Source organism: Salvia splendens, chromosome 13 (assembly GCF_004379255.2).
Source record: "Salvia splendens isolate huo1 chromosome 13, SspV2, whole genome shotgun sequence".
Lineage (NCBI taxonomy): Eukaryota > Viridiplantae > Streptophyta > Magnoliopsida > Lamiales > Lamiaceae > Salvia > Salvia splendens.
This window is the reverse complement of record NC_056044.1, coordinates 30,290,103-30,310,010: the sequence shown is the minus strand read 5'-3', so window position 1 is coordinate 30,310,010 and position 19,908 is coordinate 30,290,103. Positions and strand designations below refer to the sequence as shown.

At 37.3% G+C, this 19,908-nt stretch overlaps 3 protein-coding genes and 2 long non-coding RNA genes across 7 annotated transcripts; all 5 read right to left on the bottom strand.

Annotated features, from left to right (window-relative positions):
- Positions 1-2,107: 2,107 nt before the first annotated feature.
- LOC121762859 lies at positions 2,108-2,880 on the bottom strand. Its single transcript, XR_006042295.1, has 2 exons — positions 2,765-2,880; positions 2,108-2,461 (listed from the first exon to the last, which is right to left on the bottom strand). It is a non-coding gene; the product is annotated as an uncharacterized LOC121762859 (long non-coding RNA).
- A 1,662-nt stretch (positions 2,881-4,542) lies between these two features.
- On the bottom strand, positions 4,543-8,355 carry LOC121762848 (pectin acetylesterase 8-like). 3 transcript variants are annotated; one of them, XM_042158860.1, is made up of 13 exons: positions 8,201-8,355; positions 7,433-7,592; positions 7,262-7,344; positions 7,013-7,142; positions 6,776-6,855; positions 6,601-6,690; positions 6,364-6,488; positions 6,215-6,278; positions 6,032-6,085; positions 5,876-5,953; positions 5,639-5,777; positions 5,380-5,519; positions 4,543-5,266 (listed from the first exon to the last, which is right to left on the bottom strand). In XM_042158860.1, the coding sequence occupies exons 2-13, from the start codon at positions 7,590-7,592 to the stop codon at positions 5,165-5,167; spliced, it is 1,245 nt and encodes a 414-aa protein (XP_042014794.1). In that variant the 5' UTR covers positions 8,201-8,355; the 3' UTR covers positions 4,543-5,164. The 3 variants fall into 3 exon arrangements, with proteins under 3 accessions (XP_042014794.1, XP_042014792.1, XP_042014793.1); XM_042158858.1 differs by having other exon boundaries at positions 4,543-5,519; XM_042158859.1 differs by having other exon boundaries at positions 4,543-5,519; positions 7,439-7,592.
- A 6,204-nt stretch (positions 8,356-14,559) lies between these two features.
- On the bottom strand, positions 14,560-15,062 carry LOC121762861. Its single transcript, XR_006042297.1, has 2 exons — positions 15,022-15,062; positions 14,560-14,878 (listed from the first exon to the last, which is right to left on the bottom strand). It is a non-coding gene; the product is annotated as an uncharacterized LOC121762861 (long non-coding RNA).
- Positions 15,063-15,505: 443 nt separating this feature from the next.
- On the bottom strand, positions 15,506-17,840 carry LOC121762854 (protein FAR1-RELATED SEQUENCE 6-like). Its single transcript, XM_042158869.1, has one exon. The coding sequence runs from the start codon at positions 17,437-17,439 to the stop codon at positions 16,840-16,842; it is 600 nt and encodes a 199-aa protein (XP_042014803.1). The 5' UTR covers positions 17,440-17,840; the 3' UTR covers positions 15,506-16,839.
- On the bottom strand, positions 15,585-16,690 carry LOC121760860 (protein FAR1-RELATED SEQUENCE 6-like). Its single transcript, XM_042156461.1, has 3 exons — positions 16,308-16,690; positions 16,072-16,261; positions 15,585-15,953 (listed from the first exon to the last, which is right to left on the bottom strand). The coding sequence occupies exons 1-3, from the start codon at positions 16,688-16,690 to the stop codon at positions 15,585-15,587; spliced, it is 942 nt and encodes a 313-aa protein (XP_042012395.1).
- Positions 17,841-19,908: the final 2,068 nt, after the last annotated feature.

Here is a 19,908-nt window from a genome sequence, read left to right as displayed (position 1 = left end):
CAAAACATCCACAAGCATCAACAATAAGGTCCAAGGTCTTAATTCAAGGTTGTAATGGGGCTAGGGATGAGGTAGGATAAATGTGGATAGTGAGCTCAAATGCTACACATTTGAATGCCAAATTCTTCCCTCCTACAACTTCCTTCTAAAGATCAAACAACAAAATTTTACAATCAAACTCTCATTCCCCCAAACTTGAGATAATTCTAGACAAGATTGCATCTTTAAAACAAATAGAAGCTCTAACTTTATTTCACAATTTTTTTTTCTCTTTTTTTTCTTTTGATAAGACCTCGACTTTTGCAAATTTGGAAGTCGTCTTTTTTTTTTCTTCTAAGAACTTCATTCTTTTCACCTATACATTACATCAAGTCTAAAAATGTCTATACTTTTACCATTCACCACCCAACACTCAACACTCAAATCACCAAAGCTTAACCTTATATTTAGCACCCAAATAGCAGCAAGGTTTATTGATGAGGCTAAAATGAGGCTTTTTTAAGTAGCTAAGTGATTGGCTAAGTGTTTACACAAACAATAGAGAATTAAGCTCAAAGTGACTTCTAGAGGATCATGTGTAGGACTAGGCATGTGATCATTTGGCCATGGAGTTCATCCTAGTGCCTTATACTCCCATATCGTTGACACAAATGAATACAAGCACGCAACTCGATAAAGCAAATCAATCCAAAATAATTTCCACCAGACATATGACTTTCATACTCTCCTCAACTCAAGAAATCGGATGTAGTCACAACATGCTCTTTCAAATAAATTCATGCACAGATTCTATCCATCCTAAGCTTCAAAGATCAAGTAAGATCAAGCAAGATTTCCCAACCAGAAAGCCGAAGATAAAGCATGCGCCCGTCAATTACATGATTCACAACACTTTAGCATGCAATACACCCAAAAAACATGCATAATGCATAAAAATCATTCACAATCCCCCCACACTTGAATGCTACATTGTCCTCAATGTATTCAAAGAAGAACATATAAAGTAAAGGGAAAGAAAACTCCCCCAAACTTGGCGTGATATCCATAGTGCATTCGGGTGGGTGGGTGGGTGTATTTTCCTTTGTAGGTGTGCTTCCTCATAAGCTCGAATGTGAATCATATCTCCATGTTGCTCCTACAAAAAGAAAAATTAAAACAACAAAAAGAAAACAAAATACTCAATTCATAAAAATACATCGAAGGAAAGAATTGAGCGAACAAAACCCTCGATTTATTAAGAGAAAATAAAAAACTAAAAACTCATTGGGTTGCCTCCCAACTAGCGCCTTTGTTTAACGTCGTTGGCTCGACTTAGTCTTCTAGCTACAACTCTGAAACAAGAAAATAAAATGTTAGAAAACTATACAAAAATAAAAATAAAAAGAATCCTAAATTAAATAACCAGTTGCCTCCCCGGCAACGGCGCCAAAACTTGATGTGTAAATTTCGAGCTTTTATATTAATGGATTAAGAACACACAAGTTTAATAAAATAGCTCTAATATTACAATCTATCTGCAAGAGTACTGAGTCGACTGTAGTACTTCGAGTGTCGAACCACAGGGAGGCGTAGGTTATTTAATTTGAGATTGATAAAATAAAGTTGGATAACGAAATGATAAAACAAACAAAGAAAAATAAAATACAAAACTAGAAAATAGGATAAGAAGAAATCATTGCTCCAATATGTCTCGGGTTTATGAATTGGGATACTTCAATGGATTAAGACTATGCTTAAGAGGATTAAGTTTGTTTTACGCTCCCTATCCGCTGAACACATCAAGGGAATTGTATACCTAGGATAAGCTGAACACGTCTCCAAGGTTCTACTCACTAACCGATCACCCCTACTAGGTCGCGCAGTAGGCTTTAGATTAGCTTCTACAATTGTCAAACACGATAATTAGATCATATTAACTTAATGCCCACGCAGAAGCGCAGCAGACATCAAACCAAATTCATTGATTAAACTATCGATCCACTCGAGACTATCTCTCTGAACAAGTATCAAATCTCGAGTTCCTTTCACATGAGTAACAACCTAAATCTATGCTAAAGAGGCAATATAATAAAGGCTACAAAATTCTACCTATCTAGACGTCTCAAGATTAGTAGAATAGTTAAACCATTCATATGCAAGAATCACATATAAATTAAACCATAGAAAGCATCAAAGTATCCAACAATTCACCCTACAACATATTCGGAGTAACAAACGAAATCTAACCAAACATACTAGAATTAATTACACCAAAAGAACCGTGAACCGTGAACTCCGTGGTGTTCTCCAACTCTAGTTGATGGATGATCTCCAACTCCAATCCCACCATAGGCAGAAGGAATTCTCTTTCCAACTGCATTGAGTCAGGTTTGTCACAGTTTCCGGCAACTGAACAGTCTCCGTCTTCGTATTCATCGCCTTCCCCAAACACCGGCTCACTATTATGTGACACTAGCTCCATCTACATACAAAATTAAGCTTGTTAACAACGGGGAATCAAAGCAAGAGTAGCAGTAAACAGAGATGAAAAAAAATCCAATATCAAAAAGAAAGAAACTACCAGATTACAATAAATTCAGAATACAATCAGTTCCAATCACCCAAAATCAAAACATCCCAAATCTCAATAGAATGGCACTAAAGCTCCAAATCAAGATGATCCAATCAATTGTAAGGCAAAAACAGATAAAGAGCAAGGAAAGATTCGAAAATCGAAGGGAATAAATAATTAAGAGGGCATGGTGTGAACGAAAAGTGATCTTACTGATTCTACATGAAATGGATGATCGTCACCATCAGATCCACTCAATTATCAATGACATCTTAATCTATCTTCTTTCTCGAAACCTAGCTGGGTAAGAATTCAAACCTACGATTTGAAATTTTAGGATCGGTTCGAGTTCGGGCCAACCCACTTGGATTGCCGGGATAATTGGGTGCGGGCCATTCGGGTTATGAATTTCTCGGGTCATAAATTTTCAATTCTAACCTGCCGATTTCGAGCTAACCCATTGGGCTAGGGGCTAAAAGCTTTCGAAAATAATCTATTATATCAAAATTTTCCTCTATAAAAGATTTTAGATTTTAGCTATTTTTTTCTTAGTTTTAGATACATAGAAAATTTTCATATTTTCATAGTTTTCTTCGATAATAGTTGGAAAGAAGTCGTTCATCTCGATCAACTACAACATAAATTAACGCTTGTCTTCGTGTCATTATTTTGGCGTTGTTCACAATCAATTCTTTATGAAAATTAATAATCGTATCTTACATGAATCATTATTAAAATGATAAATATATTTAGATTTTAATGGGTTAGTTCTTAACTTTGTCTTTATTGGCTTTAGTGGTGGTAAGACAGTAGTATCAGATGATCGGACGATGGAATAATGAGTCGAGATGAAACTTGAAAGTTAATATTGTGGGACCGATTGGGAAAATGTAGAATGAAGATTGAATAAGCATTGTGTCACATGAAATTCAAAAATAAAAAAAACCCCTAAAACTTAATATTTTTAATTAAAAGTTGCAACTCATCTGGCCAACCCGTTTAACCTGCTAACCCATTCGAGCTAGCCCATTTTGTATTCGGGTTACAAAATTACTGTTCTAACCAGCAAAGCCTGGGTTCAGGGTCTGAGTCAGGTTACTTTATCTCAAAATACATAGTACGGTACAAACTTAATTTGAAGTGTATGCTTTGGATTTGGAAGATCCTCATATTAGGGTGTATTTGGTATTCATGGTTAGTCATACAAAAACTAGTGATAAAAGTAAGAATGAACACTTATATTATAGAACTATAAAATGTGTTATTATGACAACATTTGTATTTTACATTCAATCCCTACCTGCAGCATACATATTAGTTTTATTTAAAATTAACTCCTATATAAGGGAGGAAATTACAAATAAACTCGGCACCTCATGCAATAATGTCTAAGCTCCTTGTCGCTATGACAAAGGCTGTGGACAGCAGCATACATATTAGTTCAAGCCATAGCACTTGTCCCAAATGTCTTGGCCCCTGTTATAATGTTTATCGTCGCAAATGTGCATATCCACAACTTGTTTAACGAGGACGAGCTGGTAACAATCATAGTTAAGTGTGTTGATAATGTAGTTACAACAATAACCCGAAATGTCTATTGGATCATTTGCATCTTTGCACATATCATTGTAAAAAGGATTCAGACATTCTGAAGGCAAATCCTTAACACATTCTGGATTTGGTTTATAATCAAATCCTAATGTGAGTATACTTAATATATGAAAACCTAGGATCATGACTATTAGCTTGGATTGGAGAGTCATGTTTTAATTGGGTTATAGTATCTCCATTTTGTTGTTTATAAAGTTTATATAATGGTGTTTGATGAAAGACATAGTACAATTTATTACAACATAGTATAACTGACAAAACTTATAGATTAATGCATTTAAGTTTGTGTAGCGTTATCTAATGAAAATTAGATAATTTATCACAACATAACGTCACTAACAAAACTTACAAATTAATTCATTTATTGTGGTTATGAGTAATGACAACCAAGTAAAATTTATTTAAAAAACAAATCTCCTATTAAATACAAAATCTAAATTAATGCATCTATTCTGTTATGAGTCTTATGACTAATGTGAACCAAGTGAAACTTTTTTAGCTAAACAAATCTCCTATTAAATAAAAAATCTAAATCCTCTGCAATTCGACCGAAGAAAGAACTAACGAAGAAAAACGAAGGAGGAGCTTATAGCCTTTTCTCTTGGATACAACCTCCTTCAAGAATTTGAGGTGCATCGGCATTTGTCGAAGAGCTTCAACGAGAGGTATGCTGAGATGCACCTTTTTTTATGTCAAAGAATCTCGAGAATTGTTAATCCACTTTCTTCTTTTGAAACATCAAAGGGAAATGAACTTTGACCTCTTGGTTTGGATGATGTGGTGTGGATGCCTCAGGTTGAACTCAGAAGTCCTCAAATGTTCTTCCTTTTCTACCTCTTCTTCTACCTCATTGTCTTCTTGTTGTTCAAATATAGAAGTTTCACTACTCAAGTGGATGGCCTTACAAAGAGAAATGTTTTCCTTAAATATTTAAATATACCTAAAATTAAATATACTTAAAATTAAATATACTAAATTAAAAATTATATAGACTTAATGGATTCAAACTGTTACAGTGCAATTAATTGGATATATATTTTGACAGTCTATGAATTGAACACTACTCCTTTCGAAATACCAATCACCCAAGGCTTGTTGAATTGTCTGTAATCAAAAGCAAAAATTATCATAAAAAATGAATAATTTAAATCGTGGTATAGATCAAAATGCGAGTCCACTATTCGAGACATATATGCAAATAAACTCATAAAACTTGCCTTATTTTGCAAAGTGGGTATTCCCTGCCAATTGGATGATTTGTAAATAAAATCATGGTCATAGCACGAAGTGATGAATAATCCTCTTGATGGATTATCATCTAGTTTCTCCAATGTTTTCAGAAATGTAGTCTGAAAATCTGAAATCAAATGCAAATGATTATGGAGGAGTAGGACAAGATCAATCGAAAATTAAATTTATGAACTAATAATAGTTTTAAACTGAAAATAGAAATAATAATAATAATAATAATAATACCCATTATGAGTTGTAGTTGATTGTCCATGCAACATGGAAGAATGTTATTTTTCGTGCAACCTGGGAGACTGCTATCATTTTTCAAGCAATCTCTCCAGCCTACTTCAATAGACGAATTTGGTAATACATGCACCCCTAACTGAATAAATACACAAATAAAATGGGTCATTTTCATTAGTTTGGAGAGAGTATTATACTAGTATAAGTTTCTATATTTTTGTAAATAGAAGAACTTACTTGATATCGGTCAAAATCAGAGTTTAACAGAAACAGTGGCGTCCGAATATCATTTACCACATTTTCTGGGAGAAAACACTGAGATTTAAAAAAAACATTTAATTAGTCATGTTTCAAATATAATAATGCGAGGAAATCAAATCTGTGTTCTTTAACCAATTCTGGAGCATGTCTCTGTGTGCATGACTTCGGCAGAAATTCTGCTAATTCCTGGAGAAAAAAATGTTTTTGATTAGATAATGTTTATATGTGAGATAGAAACTTTAAAATGGTAAATACTCTATATAAAATATTGATAGTGAAAATGTTAATTATTCTCAAATACACAAAAATCCTTACATGAAATAAAACTGTGTTGCAAAATTTGTATATGATATTGTCCTGAGCTCCACGGAGATGTTCCCTATTGGTTCCAACATAAAAAAAAATAGTAAGTGTAGAAAAACAAACATCAATTCAAGATTTATAAGTTTTCAGTTGAATCTTACGCTCGTATGAAGAACCCAGAATCTGAAATGCATTTTACACGACAAGCACTTGGGAGATAAGAATGGAAACGATCACAATTCAGGATCGTGGCCAACCCACCAGCCGAGGTTCCTACGAGTAAAGCCTGTCAAGAATAAATCATACATTTTCAGCATACATCACCAACACCCTTGTTAAAAACGACAAGTAATTTGAGCAAAAAAAAATAGTACTCGTTAGGTTAGAATAAATCATACATTTTCAGCATTGCTCATTCCTTGAGTACTCATGAGCTCTTCAATTATAAAAGAGAAGATTCTCCGGCCTCTTTGATAGAGTTTTGTTTCCTAGAAATAATAAAAATTGTAATTATAACTAGTTTGTGACTATTCAATCTTAGGAAGCAAGATAATTTAATTATGATAGACATACCGGATTGACGGCTTCAACATCTGCCATAAATGATGCACCGTCACAGTACCGGATCTCAACCATATTCCAGTTATAAAAATCTGAAACAATAAATTAACCACTTATTATGAATATTTAAATGTAATAATTGTTTCAAGTAAATGCAAACAGAGATAATATGTGAGTCACATACAAACATAGCATTAAATCATGTAAATTCAACTAATTAATTCATATGCAAGTGTGATTCCTTATAACCTGGATTTATGTTTTTGTTTTGACTTTGGAAAGCACGCAAAGCTTTAGGAGGAGCATTTTTGTTGGATCCTAAAGCATCGTCGTGGCTTCTTTTGAGACAGTCTTCCTTTGAAGAACACCATCCTCCTCCCTAATATGAAAAATGTCAAAGTTAAACTAATTAAATAATACTACTAAAATAACATAGACGATTTTATTATTGTAACTAAAAAAAAGAATAGAGCAAGATGAATTAGTGTGAGGGCTGACAGGTAGATAAACCATCCAACTGTTGATTCCATCTCCGAATCCCTTAGCAAAATAGTAGGCTCCAGGGGTTCCATCCAAGCAGACTATGCAATTAAATTGTTTATCATCAAATCATAACTTGAATTGAATACATGGAGTAGTAATAAATAAATTATTGGAAAGTAGTGCAACTTTTACCGGCCCCTTTTGTTATGGCATCTGCTATGAACGTGATATTTAGTTCTTGGGCAGCATTTTGAGCGTCGACTTGAGATACGATGAAGGCGAGCACATAAAGTATAATTTTGAAGCATATGGAGACCGTGACTTGGTTGTGGCTAATGCTACCCATCTTTCATCAACAAAAAAACTTAGTTAAACTATCTGATAGCAGCATATCATATTTGGAGTACTATTAAGTTAATAGTAGTAAAATTTGCAGAAATAAGCAGCCAGAAGGAAACAAACTGTAGTGATGAAAATATTGCAAATAACAAGGATGATAAAAAGCAAGAGTAGCAGCAACATGAAGACATATGAACAGGAAACAAGCAAGCAGCCTAGTAGAAATTTAGATTACTATATATACCAGAAAATTGAAGTGAGGAGTATTGTATGAAGATGATGCAACAAAATCCCCAAACCGAAACCCTAACAAAAGCAAGATGAGGCTCAATCCAACAAGTCACAACCTCAAATCAGGAGATAGAGAGGGATACAGAGAGTGATGGAGAGTGGTGTGAGCGAATGGGAAGAGGGGAAATTGAGGAGTGATGAAGAGATAGAAACAGATGCAGTGAAGAATAAGTACTCCACTCCACCACCAACAAGAGAAGGGAGGGAAATGAGCGTGAGTGAATACTTATTTCTAAAAACTTTGATACTGTTTTTTTTTACAAAAGAGAGGAGTGTATGAAGATAATGCTGCGATGCGTAATTGAATGCAAAAGTTATATATACCAGAATACTGAAGTGAGGAGTGTATGCAGCAAAATCCCCAAATCGAAACCGAGCGCAAGAGAGAGAATAGATGGTGGAACAAAACAATGTAGTTGAGAATGGTGTAAGAGAGGGAGGAAAATGCGCTGAAATTTATATAGCTTGCAAGTTGGCTGCCGCAGAGCCTAAGGAAGAACTTTTTCTGTTTTAATAAAAGTGCTATTACGCTTCTACTATTAAAAACTTGTTTTTTATTATTATTATTATTATTATTATTATTATTATTATTATTATTATTATTATTATTAATTCAGTTTATACAACCTTGTTTCTTCCTACTGTTCATTGTAGGCAAAAAATACAAATAAAATTCAATAAAGTAATTTCAAAGTTGCTATTGGGAGAGAATACTGAATTATGAGGCATTGCCTAATAATTAGGCATATTGAAGAAAAGATATAGTAGTACAGTAGGTATTTGGTTAGGCAGCATAGCCAAATCAGGATGGGATGCATTGCAAAATAAACAGGAAAGTAAGATATTCAATAATAGATATGTATGGTTAGGTAGCATAACCAATTCATTGAATTGCTTTTCCTAGTACAGAATTTGTTGAATTTATTTAAGAAATGCTGACAATGAACATGCTTCACCCCAACCCATATATATTTCCTTGTTTAGCTATAGTTCAATTTATTCAAAGATTGATGGCTGATGACACAGCCCATACCTTTTTCCTGGTTTTAGTTTAGCTGAATTTAATCATTCGAAATTGTTGAATGCTGATGGAGAAGAATTATTGAAAAGATAGCTAACTAACTCTCTTTTTGTCTATAATCATTAAAATGTATTAGGTTTGCATTTCCTAGTAAAGAAGATCAATCATATTTGAGGGATCAATTATTAATATTATGTACCCCATTTATGAATTAATCGATCATATTTTCAAGAATAGATATGTATGGTTAGGTAGCATAACCAATTCATTGAATTGCATTTCCTAGAATAGAATTTGTTGAATTTATTTAAGAAATGCTGACAATGAACATGCTTCACCCCATACATATTTCCTACTTTAGCTATAGTTCAATTCATTCAAAGATTGATGGTTGATGAGACAGCCCATACCTTTTTCCTAGTTCTAGTTTTGCTGAATTTAATCATTCGAAGGAAGATGTTGAATGCTGATGGAGAAAAATTATTGAAAAGATAGCCAACTCTCTTTTTGTCGATATTCATTAAAATGAATTAGGTTTGCATTTCCTAGTAAAGAAGATCAATCATTTTGAGGGATCAATTACTAATATTATGTACCCCATTTATGAATTAATCGATCATATTTTCAATTATTATGTACGAAGATCAATTATCATATGATTTTCAATTACTATGTACCTCTTGCAAATTGATCTTAGTACTCTCAATTAGTATGTACGAAGATCAATCATACCAAAATGGTCATGAATAAATTTGGTAAAGAAAAAATGGCACTGTAAGAGAAATTTGCGCTTGCTAGTTTATGTATTGAGAATTTGAGATGGTATTTCTTCTACAAACTATTGTGATTAAGGACACTAAACGCATGCCTGCGCAAATAGCCTTTGAAATTGAAAAAAGCCACAAATGCATTGCACTTCAACCCGTGTCGTCGTCTCGTACAGAACTTCATAATGTCTGACGTCCCACAAATGCTACACCATTTCCATGTAATAAGAGCATCTCCAACGGAGGCGTCAAAACCGGGACGCCGATTTTTCGCCGACGCCGGTTCTGACGCCGAACCATTGCTAGCGGCGTCGGCGAAATCGGCGTCAAAATCGGCGTGCCCATGCCGATTCTTGGGCTGACGCCGATTCTCACGCCGATCCGCACGGCGCCATTGTAGGCCCCGGATCGGCGTCAGACCGGCGTCAGATTTTAATTTTTTTTTATTTTTCGAAACACTATATATACGCGCTTTGGACGTCATTTTCATTCACACCACTTGTTTTAACGAGTACTCTCTCTATCTTACTTTCTGAACAAGATCAATAACGAGAAATGGAGAACAACTACGAAGGTACTCCGGTGACTCCCGGGGTAGGGTCTCAGACTCCCCCGGCTCCCGTGGGAGGTGGTTGGCCTCCGATGACCGGGTACTACAACATGTACCCGTGGCAGCAGATGATGTCACCGATGGCCGGCGGGGGAAGTGTGCCGGGGTGGGCACCCGGGATGTAGCCCCCTATGCAAATGATGCCGGGGTGGGCACCCGGGATGCAGCCACCGACGCAGGGGACGCCCGGGGGGGACAAAGCCTATCGGGCGACTTTTTGATTTTTCCACCGGTTCTTCGCACACATCGACCCCAACGGATGCACAGTACACGGAGACTTTCTCCTTAGCGGACTTGGGTTTTGATATTAACGAGGCTCCAGAAACTCCCATTCAAAGCCGGGGAGTAGGGAGGGTTCGGAGCGCCCCTAAGAAGAAGGGCAAGGCCAAGAAGGTCGGCGAGTCGTCGCAGCCGGGTGAGGATATCCGGGTCCGGAGGGAGTGGACGGACGCGGAGAACGTTGCGGTTGCCAATGCGTGTGTGAGTGTCTGCGACGATCCTCTCGTTTCGAACAACCAGAGGATTGTCAACTTGTGGGGCAAGATAGCTGCAGCCTACAGGGCATTTTGCCCTGAAGGGAGACCGCGCACCGGGGAGGAGTGCCGGAAGTGCTGGGACCGAATCAGGTCTGACGTCTCTCGATTTTTGGGTTTGTACGCCAACGCCCTCCGCATGCAGACCAGTGGGCAAACAGAGGAAGACTGCAGGAGGATTGCGGAGAGAGCCTACCCCGATCCGCAGAAGAAGTACTATGAGTTCACCTACTGGAATTGCTACCTTGTGCTCAACGAGTCGGAGAAATTCCGGGCAGATGTCGACGCTGGCTGGCCGAAGAAACAGAAACTGAACTTTACCGGTGATTATAGCGGCAGCAGCGGTGGTTCGACAGACCTCCCCGAGACGGGCCAGGAGGTCCCGACCCCTCGTTCGTTCAGTCGCCGATCTCGCCCGGTTGGCCAAAGGCGGGCGCAACAGGATGCGAGGGGGGCACCCCGAGTTCCCAGGAGGTCCATTCGGCATACCCCCTCGGCAGGTCCACCGAGGAGCTCAAATTCTTCGCGCGTCAACAAACGCGCGCTCAAATGGTGAAGACGTTAGCCGACATCCGGACGGCGACGGGCCCCGAGGAGAAGGCTTATCTTCGCGTATTGCTCCGGAGCATGCGTGAAGAATTGGAGGGGTTTCAGAGGGATACCGGCGGGAGTAGCCGCGGCGTTGGTGGCGACGGAGGCGGCGACGGCGAAGGGCTGGGCGACGACGGAGGCGAGGAGTGATTTTTTTTGTACTTTTTTAATTGTACTTTTTAATTTTTGTACTTTTTTTAAATTAATGGACTTTTTTTTTAAAATTATTGTTCTTTTTAAATTTTAATAGTATTATTCAATTTTTCCGTATTTGTCTCGTAAATTAAATTCCGTATGTTGCTACGATTGTCAATTAAATTATATAATTGTTATTAGTGATGTGGATAGGTTATGGGAAGGCTATGTGAGGGCTATTGGATGTCCAGTTGATGTGGCCAGATGATGTGCCAGGAGGATTTTAGTGCTGATGATGTGACAGTGGGAAGGCTATGTGAGAGCTATTGGAGGTCCTACTCCATTGGAGATGCTCTAATGTATTGAATCTATTGATGGTTTAGAAACCAGACAGCTAAATAAAACAAGCCAAGCCAATAGTGTTTGTTTATTTAAGACTTAGATGCCTGCCATTCAAGTGAAGCCATCAAATACAACATAATCATGCGTTGAACTCAAAATGGCTTCAACTAGTAACTTTGATCACTCTGTTGGTAAGGGGTAATTTTTTTTTCTAGGGTGTTTTTTACATTCCATAAGTGTATTGTATTTTTTAAAAATTTCGGCTTTGGGAAAGACGCATGACCCTCATGCGTCACCCGTTAATGAAACGCACGACCGTGATGCGTTTTATGGTAAGACGCATGAGCGTAATGCGTCTTTCAATTTTTTTATTTTAATTAAAAGACGCATGAAGCACATGCGTCTTAGGGTAAAACGCATGACACACATGCGTCTCATTTAAACATAAAGTGGCACTGCAATTTAGTGGTAAGAATGCCATGTCGTGGCCATGGTGACATGGGTTCCAATCCTGGCGCCACCACACTACAATTTTTTTTAAATTTACTGATTGATGTATCTAATGTTTAATACTACTACTAATTAATGGCAGCGTGAGTCTATGGAAGTTTTTGCCTATTATTTATAATTATTTTCTTTATATCTCATTATTAAAAGCAATGCAGCATAAAATGTAATCTTTGGTAAGTTTGGTCTCTAAAATGAAGTGTGTAAATCAATCTAATAGATCAAACATGTAACATGAACCCATCAAAACTAACCAGCAAATAATATCAAAATACCAAATGAATATAACAACAAATTGCATTTATGTCAATAATCATTTCCAACATTTAAAATTATACCAAAAAATGTGCTATAAAAAGGCAAACCCAATGACAAATTTTATCAGTCAGTTTTAAAATAAAAAATCTAGAAAATGGAGTCGAAAAAGGTAGCTAGCATCACATTGGTTGTTTATTGGACTTATTTGCATGACTTCGCTCTCAAACATCGCAGGTAAATATACTTATATATCCATCTTTTATTAAATTAAATAAAATGTAATTAATTATTATACATATGCATGTCTAAACTATTTATGATTATTAACTATATATATCAAGTGAATATTAAAAATATTTTCATTGTGTCTAATAAATTAAATAATCATTTATTTTTTAGGATCCCATGGAATATCCTTTGACACGAGGGGAAATAAAAATCCCACTCCTTTTGCTGAGATATATTTTTTTGTAATAAAAGGCTAAACAAACTTAAAGAATTGCTGAGATATATTTTTTTGTAATAAAAGGCTAAACAAACTTAAAGAATATAAGAAACGTAATCTTCACTATGTTGAAGGAGGAGATGCTGCCATTAATTAGTAGTACTAGTAGTATTAAACATTATTAAATTAAAAAATGTAATGTGGCGCTGGGATTCGAACCCAAGTCTGCACAGACCCAACAAGGCATTCTTACCATTAAACTACATAGCCACCTTATGTTTAAAAGAAAGACGAATGTGTGTAATGCGTTTTACCCTAAGACGCATTAAAACAAAAAAAAAATTGAGAGACGCATTAAGCTCATGCGTCTTGCTCTAAAACGCATCACGGTCATGCGTTTCATTAACGGGTGACGCATGAGGGTCATGCGTCTCTCCCAAAGCCGGAATTAAAAAAACACAGTACACTTATGAAATATAAAAAACACCCTAGAACAAAAAAAGAATTAACCCCGGTTGGTTGCATTGCACTAATAAACTCTACCCTCATCTATATTTCTTTAAGCATCAGATTGTTGGTTAAATAGCTACCGATCTCAATAACAATAGTATAGTGTTCCAATATCAGTTTCTACAGCTACATATTTGAATTGAATCATTATCTCCATGAACTGAACTGGTTTGAAATAGGATTTTTCGATCTTCTTTATCTCAAAACATACTAATTATATAAACAAACGGGATTGAAGTCAATGCTTTGGAAGATGCCTCAACTTAGTGTGGATTTGGTATCCATGGTTACTTAGACAATATTATCTGTGAAATTGTTTGGTATGTTGTTTATAGCATTGCTTAAACTCATACAAAATTACTGAATAAGCTTGATAAAAGTAAGATGTGATATTATAACATCATGATGTATTTTTATTTTCAACAGCCGCTGCTATATGTATGTAGTGTACATATTACAGCTTTGTGTAGCCACTGTAGCACGTGTTCCAAATGATTTGAGCCCTGCCAGAGCCTAGCTTATCGTCGCAAAGGTGCATACTCTCAAATTTTTTAACGAGGCCGTAAAAGAAACAGTCATAGTTAAGTGAAAAGAAGCTGCAACAGTTATCCGAAATGTCTACTGAAGCATACGCATCTTCGCACATTTCATGGTAAAATGGACTAAAACATTCTTGTGGAAGATTCTCAACACATTCCGGACTTACGGGATCAGAACCTTCAGTGAGAACACTTAATATATAAAAACCTAGGATCAGAAATATTGTCTTGAATTGGGGAGTCATGTTTTAATTGGTTTATAGCCTCTCCATTTTTTTGTTTATGAAGTTTATATCTGACGAAAGATAGATAAGTTATCACAACATAATTTAACCGACGAAACTTATAAATCAATGCATTAACCAAGTTAAATTTATTAGCTAAGCAAATCTCCTATTAATACAAAATCTAAATCCGAGAAAGAATTGACAAAGAAAACTCAAGAATAAGCTTATATTATGCTCCATGACATGATTACAGAAGATATGCTAAAATAATATTGATATGGATAAAATAAGTTGACCCCTCCTTTATCTAATTATAGTCTTGGTATTTTGTTGGGCAATCGATACTGCACATATAATTCTTGTCCATTACACTAACTTCAGTCAGCCATGAGTTCAGAAGAAATTCCTTTTCCAACTGCATTGAGTTAGGTTTGTCACAGTTCCCGCAATTGAACAGTCTCCATTTTCGTAGTCATCGCCTTCCCCAAGCAACCGGCTCACTGTTAGAGACTATCATCTAGGAACAATGGGGAATAATAGTAAAGACTAACAGTAACACCGACGAAAACAATTCTAATATCAAGAAGAAACAAACAGATTAGTAAAAATACAATGAGTTCCAATCAACCGAATTCAAAACATGTAAGAAAGATACTAAACCTCCGAATCAAAATGATCCAATTTTCTACCCTTTTGAGAAGGTCTGATGCATTATGCAATCAATTATAAGGCAAAAAACAGATGATAAAGAGAGCAGAGATAGTTAAGCAACAATATGTAAAACCTCAAACTTGCTAAATCATTGAATTCATTTTGGGAAATCTATTCAAGACAATGCAAATGCTTCGCCCATACCTATTTCCCAGTTTAGCTTTACTTTAATTATTCAAATCATTTAATTTCATTCCTAGTATAGAATTTGTTGAATTAATTCAACAGATGCTGACAATGAACATGTTTCACCCCATACCTATTTCCTAGTTTAGCTTTACTTTAACTATTCAAAGATGGCCATACCTCTTTCCTAGTTCAGCTTTACTTTAATCATTCAAAGATTTTTTGTGGACAGAGTATTAGTGATTGAATGGAGATTTAATTAGATATTGATGTTCGGATCATCAATTATTATGTAAAATTGAGATACTAACAATGAAATATTCCGTATATATTCAAGTAAGATTAGGAAACAAACACAACACAAAAACATATTGTATACACATCAGCTATTGCATATATAATTCCTGTCCATTCATATCTTGCATCATGACTTCATAATGATCTTCCGATTGAGCCCCCTCCTCGACAACTTGTAGGGAGCGCCTCAATAGATGTTCATGCCACTCCCAAGGACTGTCCTCACCAATGGCACCGTCTGAGAGAAATCTGCGCTTGTAATCTTTACTCCAACGCCGTAGAATGTATTGAGATGGTATTTCTTCTACACCATTGTGACTAAGGACACTTAATGCATGCCTGCACAAATAGCCTTTGAAATTGAAAAGGCCACAAATGCATCCTACTTCAACCTGTGTTGTCTCGTAAAGAACTTCATAATGTCTGACGTCCTTCTCATTTGCTTCGGCTTTCTGTCGCTGTTCGACAACAAAAGTCAGAATCGGGGCGTTTTTAGCTACTTGCTTTATGTTGAAGCAAGAATACATGCCCTCAACTTCAATCCTGACATTTTTCAAACATTTACTTCATGTACACCTTCGACAGCTGCAGCTCAAAATTCGATCCTGTTTTCAGTTCAGAGGCTAGATTTCTGGACTCAACATCTCCCATTGCTTCTTTCAAATATTTTCTTTGTAGCACCATATCATACTTGTCAAGGAACTCCTTCGAGGATGTGTGCTTGTGTACATAACCATCAAAAAACGGAGTTGTTCCCTCGCCCTCACTGCATCCCAAAGAAAGAAGTGTCCTTTAGGTATACCGGTGCCCACCTTTGACGATCTTCATACAATGCTTGTAGCCATTTATTCTCCCTCAGGTTGTGCTGACTAATCATCTCCCTCCAGAAAGTTTCAAACTCGGATATTGTCAGGGAACCAAAAACAGCTTTACTGAATCGCCTCTTGATAACTTCAAACCCATTTAGTCCACCCAATTTCTCAGGAACGCGAAGCATGATATAAGATAAACAATAACAATGACAAGCCTGCGGAAAAACCTCAGAAACTGCTATATGCAAGTGTTTCGACTGATCAGTAACAATAACTTGTGGATGTTTCCCCAGCATACAAGTCAGCCATGTCCTAATCATCCAAATAAAACACTCCACTGATTCATCTCCGAGTACCACATCCCAATAGAACAGATTCTCCATGGTGATTTATTCCCACGAAGGAAAACAAAGGTATCTCAAATTTGTTAGTCAAGCTTGTTGTGTCAATCATGATGGTGTCAGAGAAGTAGTTATATGCAATCCTGGACCGGGCATCAGCCCAGAACAGATTTTTCAAGCGCCCGTCGTCATCAAGGTCCACCAAATAAAAAAAAGTTTGGATTTGTCTGCTTCATACGACAAAAGTAGTTATATGCTGCAAGCGAATCCCCTTCTTTGAGGATTAGATGATTTGAATGGTCCATCGCGTTCCTTTCGTTTCTCGTATCTGCCCTACACAAACCATCCGCTACTGCAGTCCGGTATAGCTTAATCGTGTGTACTTCTCTTACAGGTTCAGACGGCTGCGCTTTCTTGGCAGCAAGGATCATCTTTTTGTGTGATTTATAGAATCGCATACTTTCCGGGCTCAATGGATGGTTGTGAGCGAGCTCAACCTCGACTATCCTCCACCTTTGAGCATCCACAAGCTTGATGATGAGCATTGCAGGACACCCCGTTCTGGTCTCTGGCCTTGGATTGTTCGCTTCACTCTTTTTCTTGAAACCAGCACTGCTGCAGCTGAGTTTCGCCCTATACCTCTCCCTTCTTTTTGACCGGAACCATGAATTGCTAACTCTAATACCAAATCCTTGTCTCTTAGCATAAACATTGTAGAAATCATATGCTTCATCAAAAGACTCAAACTCCAATCCCACCATAGGCGGAAGGAACTCCCTTTCCAACTGCATTGAGTCAGGTTTGTCACAGTTTCAAGCAACTGAACAGTCTCCGTCTTCGTATTCATCGCCTTCCCCAAACACCGGCTTACTATTAAGTGACACTAGATCCATCTACATACAAAATTAAGCTTGTTAACAACGGGGAATAAAAGCAAGAGTAGCAGTAAACAGAGATGAAAAAAAAAATCCAATATCAAAAAGAAAGAAACGACCAGATTACAATAAATTTATAATACAATCAGTTCCAATCACCCAAAATCAAAACATCCCAAATCTCAATAGAATGGCACTAAAGCTCCAAATCAAAATGATCCAAATCAATTGTAAGGCAAAACAGATAAAGAGCAAGGAAAGATTCGAAAATCGAAGGGAATAAATAATTAAGAGAACATGGTGTGAACCAAAAGTTATCTTACTGATTCTACATGAAATGGATGATAGTCAACCATCAGATCCACTCAATTATCAATGACATCTTAGTCTATCTTCTTTCTCGAAACCTAGCTGGGTAAGAATTCAAACCTACGATTTGAAATTTTAGGATCTGTTCGAGTTTGGGCCAACCCACTTGGATTGCCGGGATAATTAGGTGCGGGCCATTCGTGTTATGAATTTATCGGGTCATAAATTTTCAACCCTAACCCGCCGGGTCATAAATTTTCTTGTTGTGTCAATCATGATGGTGTCAGAGAAGTAGTTATATGCAATCCTGGACCGGGCATCAGCCCAGAACAGATTTTTCAAGCGCCCGTCGTCATCAAGGTCCACCAAATAAAAAAAAGTTTGGATTTGTCAGCTTCATACGACAAAAGTAGTTATATGCTGCAAGCGAATCCCCTTCTTTGAGGATTAGATGATTTGAATGGTCCATCGAGTTCCTTTCGTTTCTCGTATCTGCCCTACACAAACCATCCGCTACTGCAGTCCGGTATAGCTTAATCGTGTGTACTTCTCTTACAGGTTCAGACGGCTGCACTTTCTTGGCAGCAAGGATCATCTTTTTGTGTGATTTATAGAATCGCATACTTTCCGGGCTCAATGGATGGTTGTGAGCGAGCTTGATGTGTAAATTTTGAGCTTTTATATTAATGGATTAAGAACACACAAGTTTAATAAAATAGCTCTAATATTACCATCTATCTGCAAGAGTACAGAGTCGACTATAGTACTTCGAGTGTCGAACCACAGGGAGGCGTAGGTTATTTAATTTGAGATTGATAAAATAAAGTTGGATAACGAAATGATAAAACAAACAAAGAAAAATAAAATACAAAACTAGAAAATAGGATAAGAAGAAATCATTGCTCCAATATGTCTCGGGTTTATGAATTGGGATACTTCAATGGATTAAAACGATTAAGACTATGCTTAAGAGGATTAAGTTTGTTTTACGCTCCCTATCCGCTGAACACATCAAGGGAATTGTATACCTAGGATAAGCTGAACACGTCTCCAAGGTTCTACTCACTAACCGATCACCCCTACTAGGTCGCGTAGTAGGCTTTAGATTAGCTTCTACAATTGTCAAACACGATAATTAGATCATATTAACTTAATGCCCACGCAGAAGCGCAGCAGACATCAAACCAAATTCATTGATTAAACTATCGATCCACTCGAGACTATCTCTCTGAACAAGTATCAAATCTCGAGTTCCTTTCACATGAGTAACAACCTAAATCTATGCTAAAGAGGCAATATAATAAAGGGTACAAAATTCTACCTATCTAGACGTCTCAAGATTAGTAGAATAGTTAAACCATTCATATGCAAGAATCACATATAAATTAAACCATAGAAAGCATCAAAGCATCAAACCATTCATATGCACCGGGTGCCGGGTGCTTTGTCCCTTGGATCTTGGCAATTGGTATTTGGGCTGTTCTTTGGAGCTGGTCATTGAGCGTGGTTCGAGCCCCGCTTGTTCTTTTTAGACCACCCCAAACTTCACGCTATCCCCGACGGGTTCTGGTCCACGTCATGGTCCCACTGGACCCCGACGCATGACGGGAGACAAAAGGTTCCCGCTGGACCCCGACTCACAACGGGAGATAAAAGGTCCCCGCTGGACCCCGACGCATAACGGGAGACAAAAGGTCCTCGATGGACCCCGCCGGTGCATGGTGTATCCCGTCGTGTAGCATGTCCAGGTGCGTCGTGTCTTTTCAGCTCCCACTAGCTAGTGCACGAGTCAATAACCCCCGACGGTTACAGTCAAGCCATCATGGCACACATAATAGCGGTTGACTCCATCAATACCCCTGCGGCTGGACTTGGCCTATAAATAGGCAGTCACTCCATGCATTGCATATGTTTTTTGAACACACAACACAAGCATGTCACTTGCATAGCTCTCTTCCTCTCTCTGCATTGTCTTCCCGTCGAAGCTCTGCCCTCGCCATCATCTAGTTCGCCGGAGCTTGTTCCGTCTGCGGTGCTGCAACGAACAAGACGAAGTCGTTTTATCTTTGGGGACGA

Coding starts and splice junctions, on each gene's coding strand:
- LOC121760860 (XM_042156461.1), bottom strand. CDS start 16,690: ATGGAGAATCTGTTCTATTGGGATGTGGTACTCGGAGATGAATCAGTG. Junction 16,262..16,307: donor TTGTATGAAGATCGTCAAAG/GTGGGCACCGGT, acceptor TTTGGGATGCAG/TGAGGGCGAGGGAACAACTC. Junction 15,954..16,071: donor TTGAGCTGCAGCTGTCGAAG/GTGTACATGAAG, acceptor GTTGTCGAACAG/CGACAGAAAGCCGAAGCAAA.
- LOC121762854 (XM_042158869.1), bottom strand. CDS start 17,439: ATGCAGTTGGAAAGGGAGTTCCTTCCGCCTATGGTGGGATTGGAGTTT.
- LOC121762848 (XM_042158858.1), bottom strand. CDS start 7,592: ATGGGTAGCATTAGCCACAACCAAGTCACGGTCTCCATATGCTTCAAA. Junction 7,345..7,432: donor AACAAAAGGGGCCGGTAAAA/GTTGCACTACTT, acceptor TTAATTGCATAG/TCTGCTTGGATGGAACCCCT. Junction 6,856..7,012: donor AAACAAAAACATAAATCCAG/GTTATAAGGAAT, acceptor TTATTGTTTCAG/ATTTTTATAACTGGAATATG.